General features: G+C 34.5%; 1 protein-coding gene across 3 annotated transcripts; it reads right to left on the bottom strand.

The window, feature by feature from the left end:
- Positions 1 to 212: 212 nt before the first annotated feature.
- On the bottom strand, positions 213 to 27577 carry LOC117327958 (non-POU domain-containing octamer-binding protein-like). 3 transcript variants are annotated; one of them, XM_033885221.1, is made up of 11 exons: positions 27016 to 27577; positions 25498 to 25799; positions 24488 to 24780; positions 22881 to 22965; positions 22198 to 22330; positions 21799 to 21966; positions 21346 to 21483; positions 3979 to 12194; positions 3439 to 3524; positions 540 to 896; positions 213 to 326 (listed from the first exon to the last, which is right to left on the bottom strand). In XM_033885221.1, exons 1-8 carry the CDS (start codon positions 27478 to 27480, stop codon positions 11937 to 11939), a joined length of 1842 nt encoding a protein of 613 aa, XP_033741112.1. In that variant the 5' UTR covers positions 27481 to 27577; the 3' UTR covers positions 213 to 326; positions 540 to 896; positions 3439 to 3524; positions 3979 to 11936. The 3 variants fall into 3 exon arrangements, with proteins under 3 accessions (XP_033741112.1, XP_033741111.1, XP_033741114.1); XM_033885220.1 differs by having other exon boundaries at positions 21799 to 21969; positions 27016 to 27576; XM_033885223.1 differs by having other exon boundaries at positions 3979 to 4032; positions 21799 to 21969; positions 27016 to 27575.

The following is a 27577-nucleotide window of genomic DNA, read 5'->3' as shown; positions in this document are numbered from 1 at the left end:
GCATGGATAAGAAATAGTATCAGTGTCTACTAGGTATGTTATTGCTTTTTCACTTTAATGTAAACAAAACATTATTTTCTCTTTCAAAAACTTTCGATCAACATAAAAGATAACTCCATGTAACTAGTGTAACTTTTTAAGTTTGCTGCCCTAAACACACATTTAGGTCACAAAGTACAAGGTGTTAATGAAGTATACATCAAAAGAAATAATTATCAGTTTCAAATGTTTTATTCATTGAAGTCACAATCAAATTCAAATTGTCAGATCAAGATCCAATTGTTTTCCATCATCTTCTTTTGCCTCCCATCAAACCAGATCAGATTCTGGAAAAATAAAAAGAGACTTGTAGAGATGTTACTTTGATGACAGTGCAGAAAAATGAAAAACTTGTGATAGACTTTCTAAAATTTACAGAATCACTTTACTAAAATCAGATTCATGTATAAATTTGTATAAATAATAATTTCAACAGTTGATGAGACGACTAATAATTTATGACAGTATTTGTTATCTTTACCATTTCTTGTTGGGCTTACCTATACATCCTGCACGTCCCGTGTCTTATACATCCTGCATGTTCCCGTGTCTTATACATCCTGCACGTCCCGTGTCTTATACATCCTGCATGTTCCCGTGTCTTATACATCCTGCACGTCCCGTGTCTTATACACGTCCCGTGTCTTATACATCCTGCACGTCCCGTGTCTTATACATCCTGCACGTCCCGTGTCTTATACATCCTGCACGTCCCGTGTCTTATACATCCTGCACGCCCCATGTCATACATCCTGCATGTCCCGTGTCTGTAATTTGGCTGTGTTGCATGCCCAAGTCGGCGTACATTGGCTGTACTTGCACCCATTGCTTTGGTATTTTCAACAATGATCATTTCCCTAAACAAAGAAATCTGATATGAATACCAGAAACCTTAGACCATACCCAGATATCTAAAGGTCTCCATAACTATAGGTTGACAAGATAAATTTATGTGACGTCCATATCAGAGCCATATAATTATAGGTTGACAAGGTAAATTTATGTGACGTCCATATCAGAGCCATATAACAATAGGTTGACAAGATAAATTTATGTGACGTCCATATCAGAGCCATATAATTATAGGTTGACAAGGTAAATTTATGTGACGTCCATATCAGAGCCATATAACTATAGGTTGACGAGGTAAATTTATGTGACGTCCATATCAGAGACATATAACAATAGGTTGACAAGATAAATTTATGTGACGTCCATATCAGAGACATATAACAATAGGTTGACAAAGTAAATTTATGTGACGTCCATATCAGAGCCATATAACTATAGGTTGGCAAGGTAAATTTATGTGACGTCCATATCAGAGACATATAATTATAGGTTGACAAAGTAAATTTATGTGACGTCTATATCAGAGCCATATAACTATAGGTTGACCAGGTAAATTTATGTGACGTCCATATCAGAGACATATAACTATAGGTTGACAAGGTAAATTTATGTGACGTCCATATCAGAGCCATATAATTATAGGTTGACCAGGTAAATTTATGTGACGTCCATATCAGAGACATATAATTATAGGTTGACCAGGTAAATTTATGTGACGTCCATATCAGAGACATATAACTATAGGTTGACCAGGTAAATTTATGTGACGTCCATATCAGAGACATATAACTATAGGTTGACCAGGTAAATTTATGTGACGTCCATATCAGAGCCATATAATTATAGGTTGACCAGGTAAATTTATGTGACGTCCATATCAGAGACATATAACTATAGGTTGACAAGGTAAATTTATGTGACGTCCATATCAGAGCCATATAACTATAGGTTGACAAGATAAATTTATGTGACGTCCATATCAGAGCCATATAACAATAGGTTGACAAAGTAAATTTATGTGACGTCCATATCAGAGACATATAACAATAGGTTGACAAGATAAATTTATGTGACGTCCATATCAGAGCCATATAACAATAGGTTGACAAAGTAAATTTATGTGACGTCCATATCAGAGCCATATAACTATAGGTTGGCAAGGTAAATTTATGTGACGTCCATATCAGAGACATATAATTATAGGTTGACAAAGTAAATTTATGTGACGTCTATATCAGAGCCATATAACTATAGGTTGACCAGGTAAATTTATGTGACGTCCATATCAGAGACATATAACTATAGGTTGACAAGGTAAATTTATGTGACGTCCATATCAGAGCCATATAATTATAGGTTGACCAGGTAAATTTATGTGACGTCCATATCAGAGACATATAATTATAGGTTGACCAGGTAAATTTATGTGACGTCCATATCAGAGACATATAACTATAGGTTGACCAGGTAAATTTATGTGACGTCCATATCAGAGACATATAACTATAGGTTGACCAGGTAAATTTATGTGACGTCCATATCAGAGCCATATAATTATAGGTTGACCAGGTAAATTTATGTGACGTCCATATCAGAGACATATAACTATAGGTTGACAAGGTAAATTTATGTGACGTCCATATCAGAGCCATATAATTATAGGTTGACCAGGTAAATTTATGTGACGTCCATATCAGAGACATATAATTATAGGTTGACAAGGTAAATTTATGTGACGTCCATATCAGAGACATATAACTATAGGTTGACCAGGTAAATTTATGTGACGTCCATATCAGAGCCATATAATTATAGGTTGACCAGGTAAATTTATGTGACGTCCATATCAGAGACATATAACTATAGGTTGACAAGGTAAATTTATGTGACGTCCATATCAGAGCCATATAACTATAGGTTGACAAGATAAATTTATGTGACGTCCATATCAGAGCCATATAACAATAGGTTGACAAAGTAAATTTATGTGACGTCCATATCAGAGACATATAACAATAGGTTGACAAGATAAATTTATGTGACGTCCATATCAGAGCCATATAACAATAGGTTGACAAAGTAAATTTATGTGACGTCCATATCAGAGACATATAACAATAGGTTGACAAGATAAATTTATGTGACGTCCATATCAGAGCCATATAACAATAGGTTGACAAAGTAAATTTATGTGACGTCCATATCAGAGACATATAACAATAGGTTGACAAAGTAAATTGATGTGACGTCCATATCAGAGCCATATAACAATAGGTTGACAAGGTAAATTTATGTGACGTCCATATCAGAGCCATATAACTATAGGTCACATATCAGAGCCATATAACTATAGGTTGACAAGGTAAATTTATGTGACGTCCATATCAGAGCCATATAACTATAGGTTGACCAGGTAAATTTATGTGACGTCCATATCAGAGACATACACAAGACAAGAGGATGATATTGTATTACTGTTATGATATGGAGTTTTACTTAAGGTGATTATGAATTCCATTCAACAAAAGTCACTTAGTCGTTCATTACCATTGTCTGAATCAAGGTGAGTCACAAAGTATGAACAAGCCTTCCATCACCAGTAGATGTTACTATCCGGTATATTTAGTTTTAGTCTAGAAAATAAAACAACATAAATGCAGGTTAATTTCATCATTCTAAACGATCAATCAACAAATTTCTCCAAACATATCTTTATCACAGAAATATAGTACTCTATATCAAATGTGGTTCCAAGCATTTCTAATGTTATGTCTTAATTTTCAAATATATAATATATAAAAGCTTGAATCATATTACTTAATCACAAACAAATACTTCTTGGAAGGAGACAAGCTAGTGTGTTGTTAGCGGTTTTTCGGAAAAATTATTTCGGCCCCATCCTGAACTTATCAACATTATCATTGGAATAAGTAACATTTTGATTTCTCCAAGAGTTCCAAATGAATTTAGCGATATTTGGCGATGACAGCTTAAGGCTGCTGTTTCACAGCACCTAATAATGTTGTTAAAACGACTGTAAATAAATATCAGAATCAGCATCATCTTTCAACTAATAATATTGCGTACCTTTCTAATGATGAATGTGCATGTAATTGTTCCTCATCCACAGCAGGCAATCATCTATCAAACAAATAAGAAAAACAAATAAGATATAAAATATACAATACTCATGATAAAATATTAAAAAAACAAATGTTATTCTAAAACAAAGTGTTTCAATTATTATCTTTATCAGAATATCATCAAACATTTACTTTTCATTTAAACAAAATGTGTTTTATCTTTGTATTTTATACTGATCTGGTAGTTGCTTATATTTAATCAAAAATACTGAAGAGAGTTGGTCCACTGATCATGTAACCCATCACAATGGCCAATGGTTCATCTGTGATAAATAGCTGTATGTGTGACTATCGTAAGACATGGGCCTTTTGTAACGTGGAATACAAAGGTTTTCTCCATATATGCAAATAAATTCTTGATTCAAGTTGATATGCAATTATACCTTCCAGCCAAAGGATGAAAATGTTGCAGCAATTAAAATGCCAATGTAAAGATTATACCGACATTTGAGAGGCATTGCGGTGATATAGAAACATTATAAACCTTCTCCCACATCAACTATATGAACAAAGGTTCTTGGTACATATATATAGTACAGCAATATTGCAGGCGTAGCAGACAAAAGGTAAACATTTTTTGACACATTTTGTCTTGCCGTATTAGAACATTCATTGCTTTCCTAGCATGAACTATATCGTAAATGTACATGTGTACATCAGCATAACTTACAAAGTCACGAGTATACATATTAAAGAGCACGATAGCCTACAGAATAGACTATTACTGGTTTCACTTCACCAACCCAAACATTGTATTTAATTTACCTCAAGCGAATCATTGAAATAGAAGATCTCCATTTTTGTAGTATGTATTGGTTAAATCTCAATTATCACTCCTGGTTTCTTGACATTTGCTTGATGCAGCCATTTATAAGTCAACATTGTTTTTGCTTCCATTAAATATCTTAAATAAGATATATCCACCCCAATCATGTAAAATGAAAACTCAAATTTGGAATGATAGAATAGACAACATATTGGACATTTTTCTTTTCTCTTTCATATCTACGCTGCGTGTCTTCCATACATCTCGCAAAGTAAGGTCATATATTCAAGACCTACACATTTGTTTTTAACCGTACATCTACTGTGCAAATCTCATTTGCAGCAAGATAGATACAATATATGGACATGAATTCATATAATACATACCTTCCATGGACTCTAAATGTCATAGGTTTAGTCTCCAAAGAGTGATTACTTGTATAACATATTCTGTAGAGCTCCGGTTACAAGCAACATCAATCTGGTGGTCAATTCTCCCTTTTATACTACACTAGATACATGACACATTAAACAAGGATGTCCCATCACCTTGTGGAAATCATATAAACATGGACACTTACAGGAAGGGAGAACATCTATAAGGATCAACTATTAGTATCCAGTAAGCTTTTATGTTTGTAACTAATTATGGTTATTGTAAGCAATCCATGCACCCTAACTAACATTTTCCATTATAAAGTTGTAAAACGATACCATCTCTCAAAATTGGCTTGAAACTTTCATGGCTTGAAACTTTCAGTCTTAAAACTTCCCTAGAAATCTACTTTATGTACTGTACATTGCCAGGCAAACTTAAGCTTCAAAGAATATTTCAACATTCTATTATGTTAAATGTTATACTGACAGTATTGCTTCTTGCAATTCTAGACAATACATTCTGACATTAATAGTTTTACATCATTCATGTTTTTTTGTTTGTTGGGGAGGTTATGAACACAGAAATTACAGCAAATGTTTACACATCTTTCTTTATGTCTTTCGGAATCACTGTTTCTTAACATTTGTGACAATTTTTAATATCATTTGTTTTTAAACAGAAAGTGCTGGACAAAACCCAACAAATCTTAAATACTGTGTGAATATATTGGCGATATTCAGACAAAATACTAAAAAAGAAACTAAACAGTTGCATTTTTTGGTATCCTATTTTCCAATCAAAATCGAAGTTAACCATATTTTCACATGACCTAAAAAAAGTTTATTCATCTAGCGACCAAGCCAATTTCTATTAATTACAATTCTATTTGAACATATACAATATATATACAAATATTGCAATGCAGTATCGATTGCTGAATCAAAATTCCATCAAGAAAGTACAATTTTATGATGCTGCGAAGTTTACAAAGTTTGAAAGAAATTGGTTGAACAGTGAACACCGAGGGTAAGGATCTACATAGATAAAGGTCTAATTCTAATGGTAACATAACTTTCGCCAAAAAAGGTGAATCAAACGCCAAACATGAAAATACAATTTTATATGAATATAAAACCTACCAAGGACTCAAAGCAATTGCTTGTAAAATGTGATCAGACAAAATTCAAAATATTGAAATGAACAAAGGGGAATAACTTTTGTTGATAAGGGAACAACAAAAACATATATCATGATGATCAGATAAAACATATTAAGTTTCAAAGAGTTCCGTCAAATAATAGATAGGAGATCTCCAGGTAAACAAATGTTAACACTGGTTGGACATGTACAGAGCCATACTATATTATTGTCAGGACAGGAGTATAAATAGTCCCCTAATCGGGTACACAATATAATGGTGACGATGGAGAATGAGTAGATGATTCAGATGGAATGAAGCTCTTGCTAAGTTAACGTTGTAGGCACTTATTGAAATAAGCATCAAATATGTAATCAGCCATCAATAGGTCATCATCTGGAATCTAAATGAAGTAGACAAACGGTAGCAGCACTTCAGGGGTGGCATCATTATATATTTGTTTCCATGTTCACAATTTGTCCATAATTCCCACTAAAGTTTACACCATACCATATGAAGTAATGCTGCACAGCATCAATGATTTATTTTTTGGCAAAAATACAAACTTATTTAATTCCACATGTGATATATCCTTTCAATATTTTCAGTCTTCAGTAAGATAGCGTGAAGTATTGTGCTGCACGTTTTTTTTTTTGGTTTTTGTTTTTAACTGTTTCACTTAAAAGTAAATAGTCAATTATTAAGAATTTGGTTGATAAAACATGTCATTTAAATCTTGTTTAAATTTCTGCTTGAAAAAAAATTAAGCAGAAATCCTTTCCAATAGATAGAATGTAGATGTGTATTTCCTTGTTTAGGACATCAACAAATTTTCTACACAGGCTTCATTGTTTTCGATATCAATGAATTTTTCTCACTTGCATTTATCACTTGCATTTAGAGTAACTACACCTTAATTATATCAATAACAGGAAATATCCTCCATCTCTAGAGATGAAAAACATGTGCATCTTCTTGAGGGTCCATCGCTGCTTATTATACAGAAACGCTAATATATGCAAAGGCCAATGGTTTTGTGAAGCCTGCCTCTATCTTTGCACATAGCCGTTTCTTGAACGATCTTATTCCTGCAGCTAGTTACAGTCAGAAGCTTATAGATAAGTCTTTGCTGGGTTAAACCACCTGAAATAAAACTGAAGAGATCAATAGTTCAACACAATAACCCAAAAAGGGTGAAATAATCATCATCAATGTAATTCCCTACAACCCGCGGCTCCGACACTCAATGTTATTGTAGGCCAAAAGATTGACCATCACCTCATAATCCAGTCAATACGCATATGTATATATAACCCCTTCATCTCACGAAAACCAGCATATACCTAGTTTTCTGTTTCAAACAAACCCTATGTAAACAATTTTAAAATAAGTTCCGAAGTACCTGCAAGTGTCTGTTGTTTTTATCGTTTTTCACAGCTTCTTCAACACAAAAGCATATTTTTTTTTAGAAATTATTAAATTACCAGGTATCACAAATAATTCACAGGACATAATATAACCACAACACACAGGAATTGCATAGGTAAAAGTGTCCCATTCTTGAAACAATGAAATAGCTGGTTTTGCCAAAATTTAATATACCCAGACAGAAATATATAAGGGGGAAAATAATTCGAAAACGCTGAATTCAGTATTAACAGTGAAGACTTTCACTCATTGAGCTGTACAAGATGGCTCCCTCCCCATCTCTACAAATATGGATCGGGACTGAACAAATTAAATACTTACCATTCCTCTATTGAGGAAGTATACTTACAATGACTGTCATCCGACAGACTTCAAAATATACAGTCGTCCAAAATAATAAGCTGCATTACTACTTTTTTGCATGTGGTCAGTCACATAGATACAGTAAAAGGTTATCTTCTTTGGGTCTGGAGACATCTACTGGTACATCAAATATCCAAGTTTTCCACAAATGCACAGGAAACCTAACTACTTTTTTTTCTCATGTGGTCAGTCACATAAAAAGGTCATCTTCTTTAGGTTCGGAGGCATGTATTTGAACATCAAACATCCAAATGCAAGTTTTTTCACAAATGCACAGATATCCTAATTACTTGATGTAAGACATATTATATTATAGATAGCCAGATATATAAATGTATTATGTCAGTGTAACTACTTAATCCAATTGACATGTGTGTCAAAAAGACATCACTTCCTTGAGTCTGGTTACAATTAATATTTATAAAATTACGCTTCCAAACGTAGATCATCAGTTTTGCATAACCATTACTCAACTCAGTAAGCACTAGTCCGTGTTAAATCACTTTTTGGTAAATTTAAAAGTACAATAGGAAATTTCTGCCATGAGAATATATCATTTGGTAAAATATTATGAAAGGATTATAAAAATGTTCCATTAGTATAGTACAACACGGTTGTTGATAAATGATGTTAAAATGAAGGCAAAGAGGCAAATTAGTCCCCAACCAGATAGTGAACTACGTATTGTGTTTACACAGCACACAATTTAACATAGGTGAACTCATTCCCCAATTGCAAGTATATATGAAGGTCCAGTATTAAACAAATTGTACGTGTAATAAGTAGGGAAGGACACCATGCAATCCTAGTGCCCTCTAGATCTCCCCTGGTTTGTGGTGGGGACTAAATCGTGGAGTGAATTCAATGAACGCATGACCATCCAATTCATGATCAATAATCAGTAATGGTAATTACCCTGGTAGTGGTGTAAAAAGGTTTTATCCGTTATGATTCTTTACGACAACAATGACCTTTTTAGATAGAAATAAGTTACTGCTCTAACATGAGTTTAAAGGAGACTTTCAATAATTAGTATATCTGTGGTAGTTTTTATAAAGTGGGGTGAGTCCTCATCTGCATATACAGGTGAAATTATTATCTCACAATATTTTGGAATAAGATTACAATACTACTTGGCATGAATCTTTTCCTTTTTTTCTGGATTTCAATCAAATAATGATGATTCCGTAGTGCTTATAAATCTGAAATATATAAACTTCTTAAAGAGTCTCATCCATACTTCCTTTTGATTGAACATCAAGCTTGATCTATTTTTATCTCCAAAATCTATATGATATAGCATCTGTTCAGAGATCTTCAGAGGAAATCAGAAACTTGCTGACATGGATAAATTTAACCTGAAACAAGTTTTAATACAGCATTTTAAATGATAGCACAATATCATCATAGGTGTATACAGTTCTGATATAAATAAAAGAAAAAAATAAAGAACGCTTGTCATACAGAATAATAAAGACATTTTACACCATCTTTTGTAAATGTCTCATTCTTCAGTGTATTTCAGTGCCAATTCATCCATTTTCTTCAGGTTTTGTAACATGACATCAGCTTGTAACACAAAACGCAATTCACATTTAACCGTTACCTTAGAATTCATGGACCCAAAATCTGAAGTGACTCTCCCAATATGGCTGGGAAGCACATTTCTCCTACTTATGTCTAGCTCCTAGATCTGTAATTTACGTATAAGGAAAACTGAAAGGCATATTCAAGGCCTTTCCAATGCATCAAAACCAAACTGAGGTACCTTTCAAGACACCATGCACCCTGTCAATGATTCATATTAATAAAGTTCACTCATGAGACACAAAAACCAATCTTTCAACCCCAAATATATCCCAACTATACAGAAATATACTGTTTTGTTGTAGATGATTGTCCTTAACAGACAACTACAAAATTTGTATTTGTTATGCTATAAAATGTACAGTTGTTCAGTTATGAGTATGATTGCTGTAAGACCTTAAACAGGTCAGACAATATCCCCTGCATAAATGCAAATTAGTGCCAGTGACCTTGACTAACTTTGGAAACTTAAACTAATTAAAAGTATGCTCATATTTTAGTGTTGCATATATGCAATTTGGTGAAAATTTCTTAGAAAAGTTATCGCTAGAAAGAGGACATCAATTAATTTGACTGTTTCCAGACTTGGGAACCCTTTCCAGTACCTGTCAGTAGTTTCCAGTAGTTTTGAGCTGTTGTCAGCAGCAGCATGCCCGAGTCAGGAGGCAGCTCAAAATTTTGCATTTGTAGTTTTCTTGAGATGAAATTTTAGGCAATTGTATTGGGGAAAATGATTGGTATTAATAACAAAGACTTATATTTAGGTGACACATAATAATGTGTTGTTTAGAGTTATCTTGCCATAGATAATTATTTCGATCTACATGAGCACAGGAAAAGTCTACACACCAAACAGCGTACAAACGTAATTCCCTTCCTGATCAGCTCCCAGACATGGCCATTCCATTTGGTAACTGTCTTTGAAATGTTTGGCTTTTTTCTGTTTTTAGAGTAACAGAACAAACGATTCTGTTCCTTTATCAATGTGTTTCCACATTTTCAACGCCCCATTTTCAACACATGTCTAACCGTATGCAAATTCTTTAAAATGCTTGTTTCTGGCCTTGGTCTGTTAAAGCATTTATTTGAATGAGATTAGTGGAGTGCTCATGGATTAGAAAAACAGATTAACAACGGATCACGAAATGTATGCAGAAATTCAATTAAGAAACTGAACATGAAATATATGTAACGAATGCATTTTTGGGGGTTGATATTAAGTTATAAACATGCTAAATTAAAACATCCGTAGTCAGTATTTTAAAAGTAAATTCCGTAGCAATTACGAAAAATCCCCCTAGAAGTGAATTCGCTGAGGTGACATCAATTTGGAATGGGATGGATAATGACGGACATGGGTAACATATATGCATACCTATGCCACACCCCTTCCTGTCTGGCCTCTTTCCCATTAACACAGAGGGGGCATTATAAGTCTCAATCAACAATCCATATTAACTCATCTAGTTCTTGTGTGATATTATAATATACAGCAAGTTGTTTACAAGTACAATATTTTATTCATTTTGACAATTTTCTACATCACCAATGGACACATACACAAATAAAAAAAAATATGGTTGTTTAGGGTATCAATATGAAATTGTGAATATATGAATATGCTTACATAGAAACGATTGTAATGAGTTCATAAAAGGACATTAGTAGAACATTACCATAATCAATACTTTTTCTTTAAATTTCTTTACATGATTATGGATTCCTGTCCAAATTCAAAAGATGTATATAATGAAACATGGATTTAAAACAATTACTGACACAACAGGAAACAGAAATGGTTATATACAATGAATGATATCGATGACAGAAAAGCCAATAAGTTGACACACAGAAACATTAACTTATGATTCTTCATATGATAATATCCAGAATCATTGGTTATCATAAAACATGGTCTGAATCTAATTTAATGTTTTAAAATCAATGTGCAAGTCTCTTCTGCATATCTCTGAATGAACAAGTATCAAAACGGCATTGACACTACTTCTTTCCAGTAACACACTATTTTTTTCTGTTTTTGAAGTTTCTAAATATACTCCTTCCTCACCACACTTAACTCTCCGGCCATTAACTTAGCCAGTATTTGCACTTGATGACTGCTGTTTGCAATTGGCAGCATTAAAACTGACAGTCTTCTAGAACTCTAATCTAGATTCTCTATTTTCATAGTTTATATTCCTTAGACTTCAGTTTGTTCATAGCCACAAAATGTTATTAAGCTTTAGTAGCGACGCATTCTCTTCATGTCTCCATAGTCATCGCGGGGTCCTCCAGCCTCCTGACGTCTGCGCTCATTCATACCACCACGACCACCCCCCATGTTTCCACTCATACCCCCACCTCCATACATGTTACCCCCCTGCATACCACTGCCTCCATTTCCTCCAGACATGCCCCCACCCTGGCCTCCCATACCCCCACGACCCCCAAAGTTTCCGTTTCCGTAGTTACCACCTTGCTGATCAAATCTTGACTGCCGCTGATGTTGTTAATTACAATATTTTATGTCACGGTAAACATTCATATTTGAATGTGTATGTCCATCACAATTCAGGCAGGTATAGTATTCGTGGTCAAAGGTAAAGTTGACCAATTTTCAATCAATTTTTGGATTGATTTACAAATGGTTGTAGAGGTCATCATTTTCAGGATTAATCCATCACGGGCATAAGAAAAAAAGGAAGAAGAATGGTTCATTAGCAAACATGAAATAATGATTTTCGTTCAATGAAGCAGTCTTACCTCTACATAGTGCTCAGAAGAGCACTGGGAAAATGCTCCTTGCAGGTATATGATGACTTCAGTCTAATGGCTTTTGATTTGAGTAAAACAAAAATCATTGAAAACAATAGAATAAATAAATGATATTAAAATTAGCTTGTGTCTCAAAATAACCACATATTGTACATAAACATAAAAAGATTCTGGTGTATATTTTAAACATACAGATAACTGTACCTCAGAACAGTCAACATTGAAGTACATATTAATTTCCCTACTGCTTTTATATAGCTTTATGACAAACAACCAATACCCAGTTTCTCGCAATGAAATAACTTGTTCATCATGAACACTTCATCTTTACCAAATCTTTAAAGATTTTGGTTAGTATTATAATATTAACATTGTTTCTTGAACATTATATCAAAATCCACTATAATTTCATGTTTTTCACAAAACATTAGATCAGTGAATTGCAATAATCATTTTGTCACGTGATCCATGTTTTAAAAAATCTCTGTAAAACAAACACCTTATAGTCTTGATTTCCCTTCACTTTTGGCAAGACATATAAAAAGACCCAACAAAAAAAACCCAAAAACTTCTGACCAAACCAAAACCAGGTTTGCACATGAGTTTGCAGACTTCAGTACATTTCTATTTCAGCCCAAATTACATATCAACAGTAAAGTCAATGGTCTGAGCAATGATACATACTAATAATAAATCAAGTTACTTCTGTTGAATTGCACCACAGTAGTGATTTACAGCCTTATAAAATATCACTGGATTTGCTATTTAGATGAACCTTAATCAATAAGCTGCCTTCATATATATTTCAAATTTGGTTTCAAAGCTCCACGACTAAAATTCTAGATGTTGAGAATATGCAAAATGAAATGAAAAATAACGCCTTTCTGCAATATCAAAATCAAGTAGATGGTTATCAACACCAGATACATTTTCGGATTTTGTAGTTTTTTCAACAAAGCTTTTATTTAATTTTTTTTTTTTTTTTAGCGTTTAGGAAAGATGTCTTCAGCATATAAATGCTTTTAATTTATTCACTACCTGTGCTGCCAGAGGCTAATGTCAAAAGAAGAAATTAAAACCCAATGTTTTCAACCTCATGATCAGTACTCATTCCTGTGTATTGAATCTGAAACCTTAGTAAAACACAAACAACATTCTTACAACTTATGTTGATAAAGCTTAAGCTGACTGCAATATTCCCCAATCAATAACAAGAAAGACTAATCCTTAGTTCCAAATACAAAATACTATCTGGCAATCATGATATAGTATTACAAGAGGCCCAATGGGCCTGTATCGCTCACCTGGCTCTATCGCAACTTTGAAGTTGATTGAGGTCATTTCTACACATACTATGCTGATAACCTCTTTATTCAAATATCAGTGTATGCTGGGTTTTTCATACCAATAAATTTTCTAGTCCTTCATTCCAGCATAATATTTGCCTAATATCAGGTTTCAGAGACTCTTGGCTATCGCAAAGTTATCGTTTACAGATTTAAGCCGATTTCACCCCTTTGACCATGAATGTAGGTCATCGTCATTTATTTGAAAAAACTTCATAGCCCTTCATCCCAGCATGCTTTTACAGGCCCAATATCAAGTCCCTGGGCCTCTTGGTTATTGAGAAGAAGTCGTTTGAAGATTATAGCCTAATTTCACCTCTGTGACCTTGAATAAAGGTCAAGGTCATTTCTTTGAACAAACTTTGTAGCCCTTCACCTTTTGGTTATTGAGAAGAAGTCGTTTGAAGATTATAGCCTATTTGACCCATGTAACCTTGAATGAAGGTCAAGGTCATTCATTTGAACAAACTTGGTAGCCCTTCACCCCAGCATAATACAGGCCCAATATCAAGTCCCTGGGCCTCTTGGTTATTGAGAAGAAGTTGTTTGAAGATTATAGCCTATTTGACCCATGTAACCATGAATGAAGGTCAAGGTTATTCATTTGAACAAACTTTGTAGCCCTTCACGCCAGCATAATACAGGCCCAATATCAAGTCCCTGGGCCTCTTGGTTATTGAGAAGAAGTTGTTTGAAGATTCCCTGGGCCTCTTGGTTATTGAGAAGAAGTTGTTTGAAGATTATAGCCTATTTCACCAATGTGACCTTGAATGGAGGTCAAGGTCATTTATTTGAACAAACTTGGTAGCCCTTCACCCCAGTATGCTACAGGCCCAATATCAAGTCCATGATATGATGCCATAATGATAATTTTTAACTGATTTCTTAAACTAACCCCACCCCCGTAAGTCAACTGCTACTCTTTTACTTTTGATTGTGTTATAATGAATAGCTCCAATATATGCAAAATGCATATTTTACACACCAAAATATGTTGAACTAACTTTGACCTTCCTTATGCAATGTGTCAAAAACAAATGATAAGTCAATCTGTAAAATTGATGATATTTGGTGGAAGGAACAGCATTCTATATGCAGAAATGATTTTACATGATTCACAAATAATGACACCTATATATATATATAGTAATAACTTTCTTACCTCCCTTGTGACCAATCTGTGAAGGTATTCTTGGCCCATTTTTGTTTTACTATTACTAACAGGTGATCCAAGTACTTGTAGCAGTACTTGGAATTGGGAATAGAATTTCAACATTTATAAGAAACACCAGTGGTATAATCACCAGACATTATTAGCAGTTTTGGTACTCATTACAAAATATGTTTAAATTACTTCTTTGACCTTTGAACTTTTCCTGACCATTCCATACTATGATATCTCATTGAACTCTTGACCATTCCATATTATGATATCTCATCACACTCTCACTTTGTATCAGAATAACCTCGATGAACTTAACCTCTAACCTGGTGACGTCAAGTATTTAGTCCTGCAACTTCTTGTTTAATTGCAACCAATTAATTTAATTACAATGTATCATCAAAGTTTATGGAATACGCAGTTTGACAATTTCTATTTTAAGCAAATGTGACCTGGAATGTACAGTCATCTGCCAAAAACATAAACCAAGATACTTTAGCTCCTATAACATCTTTACAAGATTTCAGTACCATGTGAATTACCGTTATATTCATCATGACAGAGCACATCACCTTTTTATGAAGTCAATAGACAATGCAATATGCCATTCCTTAAGATGGTATCAGAAAGATTTCCTCCTGGTAATTTGATGAATAATTCTGACAAGAACAATAAATTACTAGACTAGTCATCTATATATATATATCAACTATTACTTATCAGTAAGTACAAATAATTCTGTCCCAAGAGCCTTACAATACTTTCTCCCTTGTCCCAATATATGTTTTCCAAACAAACTTATGTTCATATTTTCAAGGTCAAAGAGCTCCACATATATATATATATATATAGATCATGATTACAAAACAAAATGTCTTACATAGTGACTACTACATTCATTGTATACCTTTTAGTGTAACAAATCTTGTTTCACGGTCAAATATCACACACAACAGTAGTAGAGGATATCTGCTCTTCGGGACTCCAATATATCCCATCACAGTTTATACATATATTTCCAGTATGCACTACAAACATGAACGTAGTGCAGAACTGGACAGGTTACTTCTACAGACACAAGATAATAAAATATCATTATTGAGCAGGATGAGAAACATTATCATGCTTTTAAAGTTACAAAAATAGCCATAGAAGACATCCACCATCAAATACCTACCAAACAGCATTAAAAGCACAAGGCGTTATGTCACTACATCATCATGTGCGTAACTAGTTACTGCACATCTTCATCAACTATAACAGTGGTTTATCATTTTCATATCATCCTGAAAGAAACTTTACACAAAAATAATGTACAACTATGAAGTATGTACAAGATTATTACATGTACAAGTTCACACATCATGCCAGCAGATTACACTGCTTTTTAGGTTTCTCTATGACCATCACAGTCTCATCATAGATTTCAATCATTTCAAAGTGTGGTTGTGTCCCTTGCATCAATGGTAGTTTATATGTTTTTTATCAAAGATTTTTATGCGAGTATTTTGTACAGTACAGATACATGTATACACATATATGTATATGCATCATGATCTTGTTAAATAGTCATGGTTTAAGGCATAAGTAATGTACCGTGTCCACAAATATTTCTGCAACAAAAATCACTTATCGTTTTTCTTTATTTACTTGTCAGGACTCTATTCTATCATGGATGTATTTTTTGTTTTATCACATTCCAACGCATTTCTCAGTCAGGAGTACTATTTTAATTAATCCAAATCCTAAGCACAATGAAATTTGACATTCAAATGTAGTTACTCCAAATCCACATGTACAAAGTACAATTCATACAACGAGAGCCTTTCAAAGGTTAAAACCCTTATCTATTTCAGTTAACTTGTACTGTTTTTGTTCACCATGTTCTCAAACAAAGAAACAACATTCAGTTTTCATGGTCACAGGTAATGCTGAATCACAGCGAATACTTCACAAACTCATACATTTCTTTATGGACGTTTTAAGAAAATTATTCCACATGAACAAATTGAAAATACTTGAAGCATACTAGTTTAAAACATGAAATTAATTTCAAAACCAGTCAGTTAATAGGTAATGCTAATGGATATCATCAACAACTGAAGTTTACTCTTCATTAAAATGTTTAAACTGAAAGTTGGTGAAAATAGAACTATCTTAACAATCAACTTAAGAACAATATCAAGGATTCCTGTTAAATAGTACAGAATTCTATACATGAATCTGAACCATTAGACAGAAGCAAAATCCACAGAATCTAACAACAGAAACATTATTTTATCTGTATCTTGACATTTTATCCAGCAAACTAAAGCACATACAAAGCTGTGAGCAAGGTGTACTGTTTATCCTTTATCATTGGTTACTGATCATGATGAATAATTCCATCAAGTTATATATTTAAGAATCTGTACTGGGTTCATCACTGTGTGTAATTCAAAATCACATTAATTTATCAATCCGAAATCACATTAATTTCACAATGTAAAGGTGCTTGTTTTTATCATCAAAACATCTTTTTTACTTTGGATTTTATAAAAATGCAGAATAACAACAAAAAGCATGTTTCATCATCTGTAATCCATACACACATGTATATGAGACATCAAAACCATCAACTTCTGAAGTAAGCTGGCATTTCATTTCAATATGATAGTCCGTCAAGGTCGTTCTCGCTTCCCCAAATATTTTCTGATATTCTCATTTTCACAGATATCTAATACATTAAAATATTATCACATCGCATATCTTTCAAATAGAACATAAAATATGATGTACAACCCCCTTTTAAAATGTGCATGTAAAAATCATCACATATAGCAGAGCATTATATAAATGTCTGCAATACATTGATAATACAAATGTTATTTAGATAAGAGCACTTCTGATTGTGATGATGCTGTTTATTATTTCAGGACTGGCTTGTAAATGATTGATGAACTACAGGGTTTTATCAATAGCAGCTAAGATATTTCAATGAAATCCTTTTAAATTCAGGGTAATTGAATCACATGAGAAATATACCAGATGCATCCTTGTGACATACACATACAGCAATTATATTTCTTGCCTGTCCTTCTTGATCAGTATAGTATGCAAGGAAACTCCAAAATCAACCAAAATTTCTGCGCCCCCCCCCCCCCCCCCCCCCAAATAAAGTGATGGTATGGTATGTTAACACCTACCTTGTACACCTTATGGAACGAGTAAATATTGATGTATTGCAAAAGAAAAAGCACAATTTTGCAAAATCACTAATTCTCAAAATCTAAATATGACATTTCAAGCCCCAAAAAATCATTCTTCATGAGTGAGAAGCAAAATACACCTGATGTATCCGAGAACTTGTTCCAATTTTACTATTAGCTAATTTGTAAATGAAATGGCAAACCAATAAAGATGTTTACTAATTTCTCAAAATTTTGAGGTTTTTAACCCAGAAAAAAAAATTCAAAAATAAAATTCACATAATCTATATGGTGTGTTGAGATGTCTATATGACAATGCAACTTCATATTCCATGTTTGGTTGTTATAGACTGGATACTTTTGGAGGAACTGAGCTGAACACAAAATACCCTGCCAATTTCCAGTCACTTGATCATAAATTATGGATATATTCTGTAAATGATAGGTTTGCTGAGACTTGAGATATTCACTATGCATTAATTGAGACTTGAGATATTCACTATGCATTAATTCAGACTTAAGATATCCACTATGCATTAATTCACACTTGAGAAAACCATTAAATAACTACATCCCAAGTTTGGCTAAGGTTATATTTCACTTTTAGAGAAACAGATCTAAAATGCCAACCTTTAAAGTTGGATGTTTAATTCTTCGCAAGAAAAGTAATACCATAATCTCGCTTTCATCACCTTTCTTCACAGTTGAGACATAAAAACCAAAATATAACAACATAGATCTTATTATTCAGGAAAACAAATCTGTTGTTGAAATGATATTCATTTTTTTTATCAAATGTTTCTACAGAGTAGAGATTGCCTTCCTTCATCCAATTTTTGTTCGACCACATCATCAGGCCTTGTAGTATTAACATATACAGTACAATTCAATGTGGTGTGTCCCTACTATGACATGCAAATCTTATATAATTATCATCATCTATCACCTAAACCTGATATAGGGAAAGAAAGGAAAGGTTAACACTTTCGGATTATTCATGGTCACAAGTGAAGATAATGTGGACAAACAACATTAAGCTTTTGGCATTTATATACTAAATTAAGCCAAGCCAAATTTTTTTCTTTAAAAATTGTTCAATTGAAGATGGACTACCAATGTCAAAGATTTATCTTAAATCTGGATCAGTGATAGAAAAAAGTATCCCAAGTTCTACCATTCATATTTCATTAGTTTCCTATATAAAGATAAGCATTTATTGTCTATATCGGACAAATAATACAACTTTTTATCGACAGGCCCATTTTTGATGAATGACAAATTGATAGTATTAAATTATTTTCTTTAAACTAAGTTTAGTATGACAAAGAGCTCACCATCTTATAAATGACCAAAATCTAAAACTAAAACTTTACGAAAGGAGTGAGGCTTAATGAATATTTATATGAACTAAAGCAGTGAAGCACACAAGAATATTTCACTTCTCATTTTTAAAAGCTATATAAAACCCCTGACACACTCATCTGGACAATATTCCATGTTTCCATAGTAACGATTCTAGAAACACCCAATGTCTTAAATAATGGGCATTAATATGTCATATCAGTTGATCATGTTTCAAAAACACTCATTTAAGGACTAATGAGATATCAACCATTACACAAAACCTTTGTATATTGACCTGGGATGAGTAAGCAGTACAAAATTGTGTCTAAAGAAAGACATGCTGATTCCAGCATACTCCTCCCCAACTTTCTTGTGGGAGCAATGCATGATGATTTCATATACACGACCCCAATTGAAAACCTCTCAAATTCAAGGTTATCAAGTTCCATTATTTACCTCAAATTCTTTCTTTAAAAATTGCTGATATTGCTTTAATCACTCATGCAGAAAAGTAGTGAATATCAAATATATGAGAAGGAAGTAGAGATGCTTCATATAATCAAAGAATAGGGATCCAGATTGATCCCTGTTTTTGTGTGTGCCAGGAACGTCTTACAATAACAAAGATGTTTTATCACATGTCTTTGATGATGCCAGAGAAATGCCAAAACAAATGAAAATGCTCATAGAATACAACCGACTGCCAAGACTAAATCATTATTTCACCTTCATTCTGATCAGTGCATTACTAGCTCATCATAACTACTTCTTCAGCTAGTAAAGCGTTATCAAAGGATACATTATTTGAAGTATTACAATATTGGTGACATTGTACCTATGGACATCTCTCTAATATGTTGTTCATATACGGGACTGCAACACATCTCGGAACATAGTATATAACATTAATCACATAACAGCATCAGTGTTCACTGTTCATAGGTTTACAAATGGTACAACATATGCCAGAGGCAAAATAATACATGGTGAAAATAGTCCCTGTAATATTGGGAACGCAAATCATGATTTTTTCATCAAAACAATCCCAAAATTCTGCATACAAAGTGAACTGATGGATTGACTTGCAGATGGGACAGATTTCTAGTCCTGTCTGGTAGTACCAATTGGTGATGGTTGTATCACGGACATGATTAACTGAGATGTTAGGAAACATCTGGAACACTTCAGAAACTTTTGATCATCATCATTTTGTTTCAATAAACAGTGTATTTCCTCTGTTATGTTAAATCAACACAGTATTTGACAGTGACGAAACATGCTTTTTCTTCTAATTCAAAGTGGTTAACAGTGATGAAGTACAGATCTTTTTGTGAATAGCTGTTTTTATTATGTTTATTATTTATGATGCAAGGGACACACAACCTAGAACAAGCTTGAAATATCAACGGAAATATTTCAGAAATATAACTGGTGCAAACAGCACCCAATTTCTCTAAAATAATCCACAACAGATTGTAAACGAAAGAACATTCACAATCTCAAAAACATTTTGGTTTCTCGAGAATATTTGTATGGGTTTATTTTGTAAATGGTTTTTATGTCAATCATGCAGGAAAGACAATGTCCATGAATGGACACTGCTTCTTACTTTACATTCTGATCAAAGTTGAAAGATCTGAATATTTGTAAATTCATTAAACTCTGAAATTTCAATCATCCAACATTTGCAAAAATACCATATGAATGCATTCCAGCAACTCCACTAGAATGACATGTATTCATAAAAAGGCCAAGTTTTATGTGCAACAAGGTCACACTGTATGTTTTCAACCCATTTAATAACAAAGAACCAGTATAAAATAAATTGATACATACCATTCCCTGACCCTGGCCTCCTATTCCCTGGCTTTGACCTTGCATTGAACCTTGATTGCTACCCATGCCTCCTCCGCCTCCAATGTTTCCACCAGATCCTCCAAATCCACTACCCATTGATCCCTCATTCTGTTGTCTCTGTTGTTAGCAATACAGAAATTATACCTATTTAATAAATTGTAATCTTGAGAATGATTCTTGTAATCAACACATGTTGACCTAGACAAAAATTATCAAGAAGACTAATTTCAATACAAGACATTCTACCAGCTAATAGTAAAATATGCATGGCGAACAAAGGGCCATAACTTGGTACAAATGGGTATGAAACCTGAATTATAAAATGTAAATTCCCACCATCTGAAAAATTATTTTGAAATGTTGCATAGTCAGTGGATGATATAAAGGTAATCACAAGTCCTATACACACGATGCAGTGGTAGAAACCCTTACATTTTCAATGCCCATGGCAGCTGGAGGTGCTGGGGGTGGTGGTACCGGTGGAGGCCCACCAGAGCGGCCCCGTTGTCCTTCACCTCTCATACCTTCACCTCGCATTCCTTCACCACGCATGCCTTCTCCACGCATGCCTTCTCCACGCATTCCATCACTGCGCATTCCCTGCTGTAACAAATCAATCATATCCTTGTTAGCTGCAGGCTCTATTAAATGCCATTTCGTAATCTAGAATGATCAGTTATTGTTAAATAAACCTTATTCTTCTAATGTAATCTTTAAATACAACATATAATACTGAAATATACCAAGAGTAAAATACATTTGTACTCATTACTTAAATGAACTATTTCATTTAACTTTACTTTACCTACAGGTCACATTGCAAGTACTTGCCTGTTCCATCTGATTGCCTCGGTGACCATCCATTGGCCCCCTTCCTCCTCTCATACCAGTTCCTTCTCCCCTCATTATCATCTCTCTGCGTCGATCTTCTTCTTCTCTTACCATCCTGTTATCTTCCTGGCGACTGAAATTATTGTCATTGTTGACCAAATAAATTTGAATATAACTTGATGTGAAACTTGAAAAGTAGTTATCTAGATAGTGACTACACTATGTACAAAAATTGATTGCCAATTATTAAATTAGATTATTCCGGTAATATCTCCTCTGTTACAGGACCTTCATTCTACAAGTGCTGCAACAATATGCTTCCCTCATAATGTGATACGTATTGCAATACTTTCTCATGATACATTATTCTGCAAATAAAGACTTGACACATAGCGACATCTTTTACTGCCAATTTAACACCATCCGTTTCAGTTACACAGAACTCAAAATGTCTTCAAATATGTTCTTTCAATTCTAAAAAGTCACTCGACAAAACACTTCTGGCGACATGCTGGTTTTAGGCGTTAGAAAATCGAACACAGTCTAATCTGGAAAACTGTGCATGCATTGTGATGCGAGAAAAAAAATACCACCAACTGAAATGTGCCATTTACACTGTGATATATCTTCTCAGTGATTACAGTTGCAGCTCTAAATTTTACTTAAATTTCATTGAGACTTACCGCATGTCCATTTCTTGTCTACGCCTCATCTGTTCCTGTCTCATTTCTTCGAGTCTTTGGAGTTCTTCTTGTTGTCTTAACAAATCTGCACAACAAAAAATCATACATGAGCTGAAAATCTCAATGGTAATGGTAAACAAATTAACATGAGTACTGCAGATGCAGAATCAAGGGTGTAAAAATCCACTTGCCTGAAGCCTGGGGCTAATAAATTTTCAGTTTAGGCTCCGTTCAGACTAACCCAGAGCTAGTGGCCATGAAGTTTTAGCAGATAGAGCAACATTTAAATTCAATTCAATTCATGGAGGATGACCGAAACACTTTTAAAACATTCTTTTTAATAATCTTACTAGTAATCTATAAATCTGAATAATATGGAGTCATTTGTGCCAAATTGATCATGCAAAACAAATCCATGTTGACAGCCATTTTTGTAATGATGCTTCCTAATACTGGACCTTGAAATTCCAACAGATTTCAGCCTGTTCATATTGCTGTTTTTGACATGTAACTAAGTGGGTTTTTATACTCCTCATATTCACAATAGTTAATTATGGATGTTTACATCAAAGTTTACTGAACACTTGCATCAACCAGTGGATCATCAAATACAATCGAGAATGGGCCAAACTATTCTAAAATGCTATTCTGGCAGTGTTAGAAAGGGGAAAGATATTTTAACACATCAGAGAAATTCCTAGTTCACAAGGAGACAATATAGTGCCAAAGAAAGAGTGTCTTGCACACACAAGATATTAAGACAATGACATTAGAGGAAAATATGTTGTGGTAAATGAAACACTGCAACTGTGTGTGCAAACAGTTGTTGTCGGAAGACAATGGGTTAAATTCAAATTCGTTGTTTTTAAACTACATTAAAGGTAACTGTCAAGGTCCACAAATATAGTACCAATTGTTAAGTCTTATCACACATCAAATCATCTTCACTAGTCAAGGCTTTTGATTGCGTTACACTACATGAACAGTTGGCAGATATAGTCGTCAGTTCTAGCCCTCTAGCGGAGATTAGAAATTACCACCATTTATGCATGAAATTTTCGACCAATCAAAACGAGCATTACTTCATCGGTGATGTTTACAGACACATATGAAGGCTTGTGTCATTTTGAGGAAATCTGTGATCAATAATTTCTATCAATTGATCAAACACTGAGAATTTTTCCCCAAAGTTTGTAGGTCTCTGTATTTAGTTAAAATGCCATGACATAGTCAACAAGGTAGCTCTGAACTGGGCGCCGCAATTTTTGTCTACTGTGAAACCAAGCCTGAATGTAAAACTTGATTTGATTGGATGCCCTGGGATTCCAGGATGAGACGGTTTAAACACGATTTACTATATCTGCCAAGGGTTCGTGGAGTGTAACGCAATCAGAAGCCTTGGCTAGCTAAGATGACATCAAATATGAAAGCCCTATCTTGTGCGTTTAACATACTATGGCCAAGTCTGAATTTTCTTTTTTAAAGTAGGTCAAATGTCATGGCCAAGGTCAGGCTTGCATCCAAAATGATTTTTCAACTAGTTTACATCAGACTCAAAAGTACTTTAAATCCTATACATACTGTATGCAAGTTGATTTTAACCCCACCTGCTCTGATTTGTTCAGCTTGGAACTCGTACATGGCACCCTCCATTTCAGCCTCCAATTTGATTCTTGCTTCTTCCATTTCCTGTTTTACTCTATCATGTTCATGTTTTTCAACATCATCTAATTCCTTCCATCTCTGTGCAAATCTATATTCAAAAGATCCAGGAGGAGCAAATCTAGGCTCTTTTTCACGGTCTTTTCTGCAATGTTCATTTCTTGGCAAGAATTTTTCTGGTAAACCATCTTCTTCATCCTTTTGTTCCAAAGGCTCCACAAACACAGGTCTTGGGTACCTATAAAATAAAAGCAAAGTGAGTGGTTGTCACACATAAACTTCCCCGTTCATAAAAAAAAAAGTTTAGACCACGAGACAGTATAATATCTTGTACTGGGGTATAACTAGCTATAGGTGTGAGTCATGTGCACATTGCTAATAATGGAAATGTTGGCTTATAATTACCAACATAAGACCAATGTTATAGATGTACAGTAGTTCCAAGAAAATACTATTAAACATTTAATGCCTTGTATCTTGCATTATAATATAATTCCATAGAATGTTGACTGGGAGATGGCGAAACTGTCAGAATAAAATGTGAAAGTCTATAGTATATTATTATATACCCAAAACACTAGATCCATAATATGTATTCAGGGCATCCAGTAAAACCTTGAAGTATGTTTTTGACTTCCCTTATGGATTTACTCTTGGAAATGAATGCAGGGCTTTTTCTCACTGATTTGGGAAAGGGTCTTTTTGTTTCATTTTGGGAAGAAAAATGGGGAATTGGGAAACATTTTTTTCAGGAGTAAACTGCAAATTTTGGCTTAAATATGAAATAATTTCAATTGGGAATGGGGCCCATGAACGGTCCCAAAAAGCCCCTAGAAAAAAAAACCTGAAATGGATAGTATAAGTGGACTTATGCTTTCACCCTTTAGATTTTTGAGAAAGTGATTTGACTTTTGCAAGTCAACTGGATGCAATGTGCTTTGAGAAGAAATCTTACGCAGACATGAGGAAAACTCCTTCATTGATTCTCTTCATAGCTTGGCTAGCACCTGGTTTTCTAGCAAACTCTATAATTCCTTCTCCGCTTGACCTTCCTCTGTCATCCACACAGACAATGGCCCTTTCAATGTCACCAAACTGGGAGAAGGATTGGTGCAACAGTTCATTAGATACAAATGGAGATAGGTTCTTAACTCGGATAGCAGCTCCATGATTAGCAAATCGTACTCTCAGACTGCGACCTTTCCTCTGTGTCCCATCAAGGGCTGCCTTTGCAGCTTCAGCATTGTTTCTGTAATCCTAGAGGGGGAAAAATAATTAAAATCAACCTTACACTAGTGTTGACTAAAACTTAACATGGAAAGAAAGGTACTCAGATCTAGACAACCTGTCATGTTTTGTTGACCATGACCGACATCTAAAACACTAATCTACTGAAAGTCTTTTGTAGTAAAGTATACAAGACATTCTATATGAATTTAACCTACAATTGTAATACTTTCTATGACTTTCATTTCTGACAATTAAAATCCATTTCAATTTACAATTTTACCCCAAACAACTATCATTCTAACATACTGGATGCCATCAGTTGAACATTTGACAACTAGGAATTAAATCAAAGCTCTCATTCAGCACGAGCGACCAGTTCCCTAATTAGCGGAGATTCTACCATGTTTGCTATGCAACGCCAGTTTTGATTGGTTTAAAACCATGTATTATTTTCCAATAATACACGCTCGTGTCAATAACACACGCTCGTGAGTCACGGCTGTTACAATGTTATGTATCTAACATTCATCCATAAAGAATACAGTTACTGTAGCCGAAGGTGTACCTCAGTGGTGTAACGATAACCGGAAACATCGATTAAATCGAGTTGGACCCAAGATCGATTTTGCACTTAAAAGATCGATTGTGAAATTTGGCTATGAATAGATCGTTTCATATGTTTCTAATTTGAATGGCTGAAGTTATTCAGATACGTACTGTTGTTATGAATGCTTTTATTTTCAATAAACCAAAATAAAACATCCATTTCGCTTGTTCTTGTTATGTCTCGCTTGAACCACGCCGGCATTCAAGCGTTGTAGCTACCTTACGTAATCGTGGTCGGTGCAGCGTTTTGTACAAGGCTATACTAATTTGCTAATATATGACGGAATCCAGACTTTCCAGAATTTATTTAACACGTGGTCGGACCTAATTAAAAACCATTTCCAGCCGATAATCGATTATCGATCGATCTTGACAGCCCGATAATCGATCTTCAATATCATGGCGATTCCCAGCACTAGTACCTCAACTGTTGTTCTTTTTAAATTAATGCGAATAGGCAAGGGAGTGAAACATCTGTACATTCACCAAGGCTGAACTTTTAAACAAAAATATACCATACTTCTGATAAAGTATCATCAAACTTCCAAGCGGTTTTCCCAAACCTGGTAAAAGTGCTGCAACCCCCCCCCCCCCCCCCCCCCCGATTGCCAGGTCAATATTACAATAGTATTCGTACCATCCGAATGAATCCAAATCCTTTTGCTCCATTGACGAACAGTTCTGATATTTCACCAAATTTTGTGAACATCGCCTTGAACTCATCTTCGGTAATATCGGGCGTCAGGTTTCCGACAAAGAGACGACAGCGTCCCGTGAATTTTAGGTCTTCTTTTGGTCCAGACGGTTCCTCATTGGATTCATGTTCGGGCGCATTCCTGTGTCCCCCATGAGAATGGCGGTCTCCACCTCCCTGCGAAAAGTTACGGTTATTGTTAAATCGTCCCCGTCCTCCACCGCCACCACCACGGCGTTGTCCACCTCGGTCGCCGCCATGCCCATGACCACCACGATTTCTGTTTTGTTGCTCCGGATGTTTATTCCCGTCCTGTTGAGATTTGTTTTTGTTCGGTGTTGGTGCTTTGTTTTCAGTTGTTTCTTTCTTAGCAGGCGCTACTGGTTTAGCTGCTGTTTTTTCCGACATGTTGAAACAGAATGGTTCCCAATGCGTCGTCTTTGTCCCTTTTGCTTCCCAAAATGGCTGCGTGCTTATGCTAATTAGTCACGTGATCAATTTTGAA

This window comes from Pecten maximus, chromosome 5, assembly GCF_902652985.1.
Source record: "Pecten maximus chromosome 5, xPecMax1.1, whole genome shotgun sequence".
Taxonomy (NCBI): Eukaryota; Metazoa; Mollusca; class Bivalvia; order Pectinida; family Pectinidae; genus Pecten; species Pecten maximus.
Note: the sequence above shows the minus strand (reverse complement) of the source record. Positions and strands in the feature narration are given on the sequence as shown.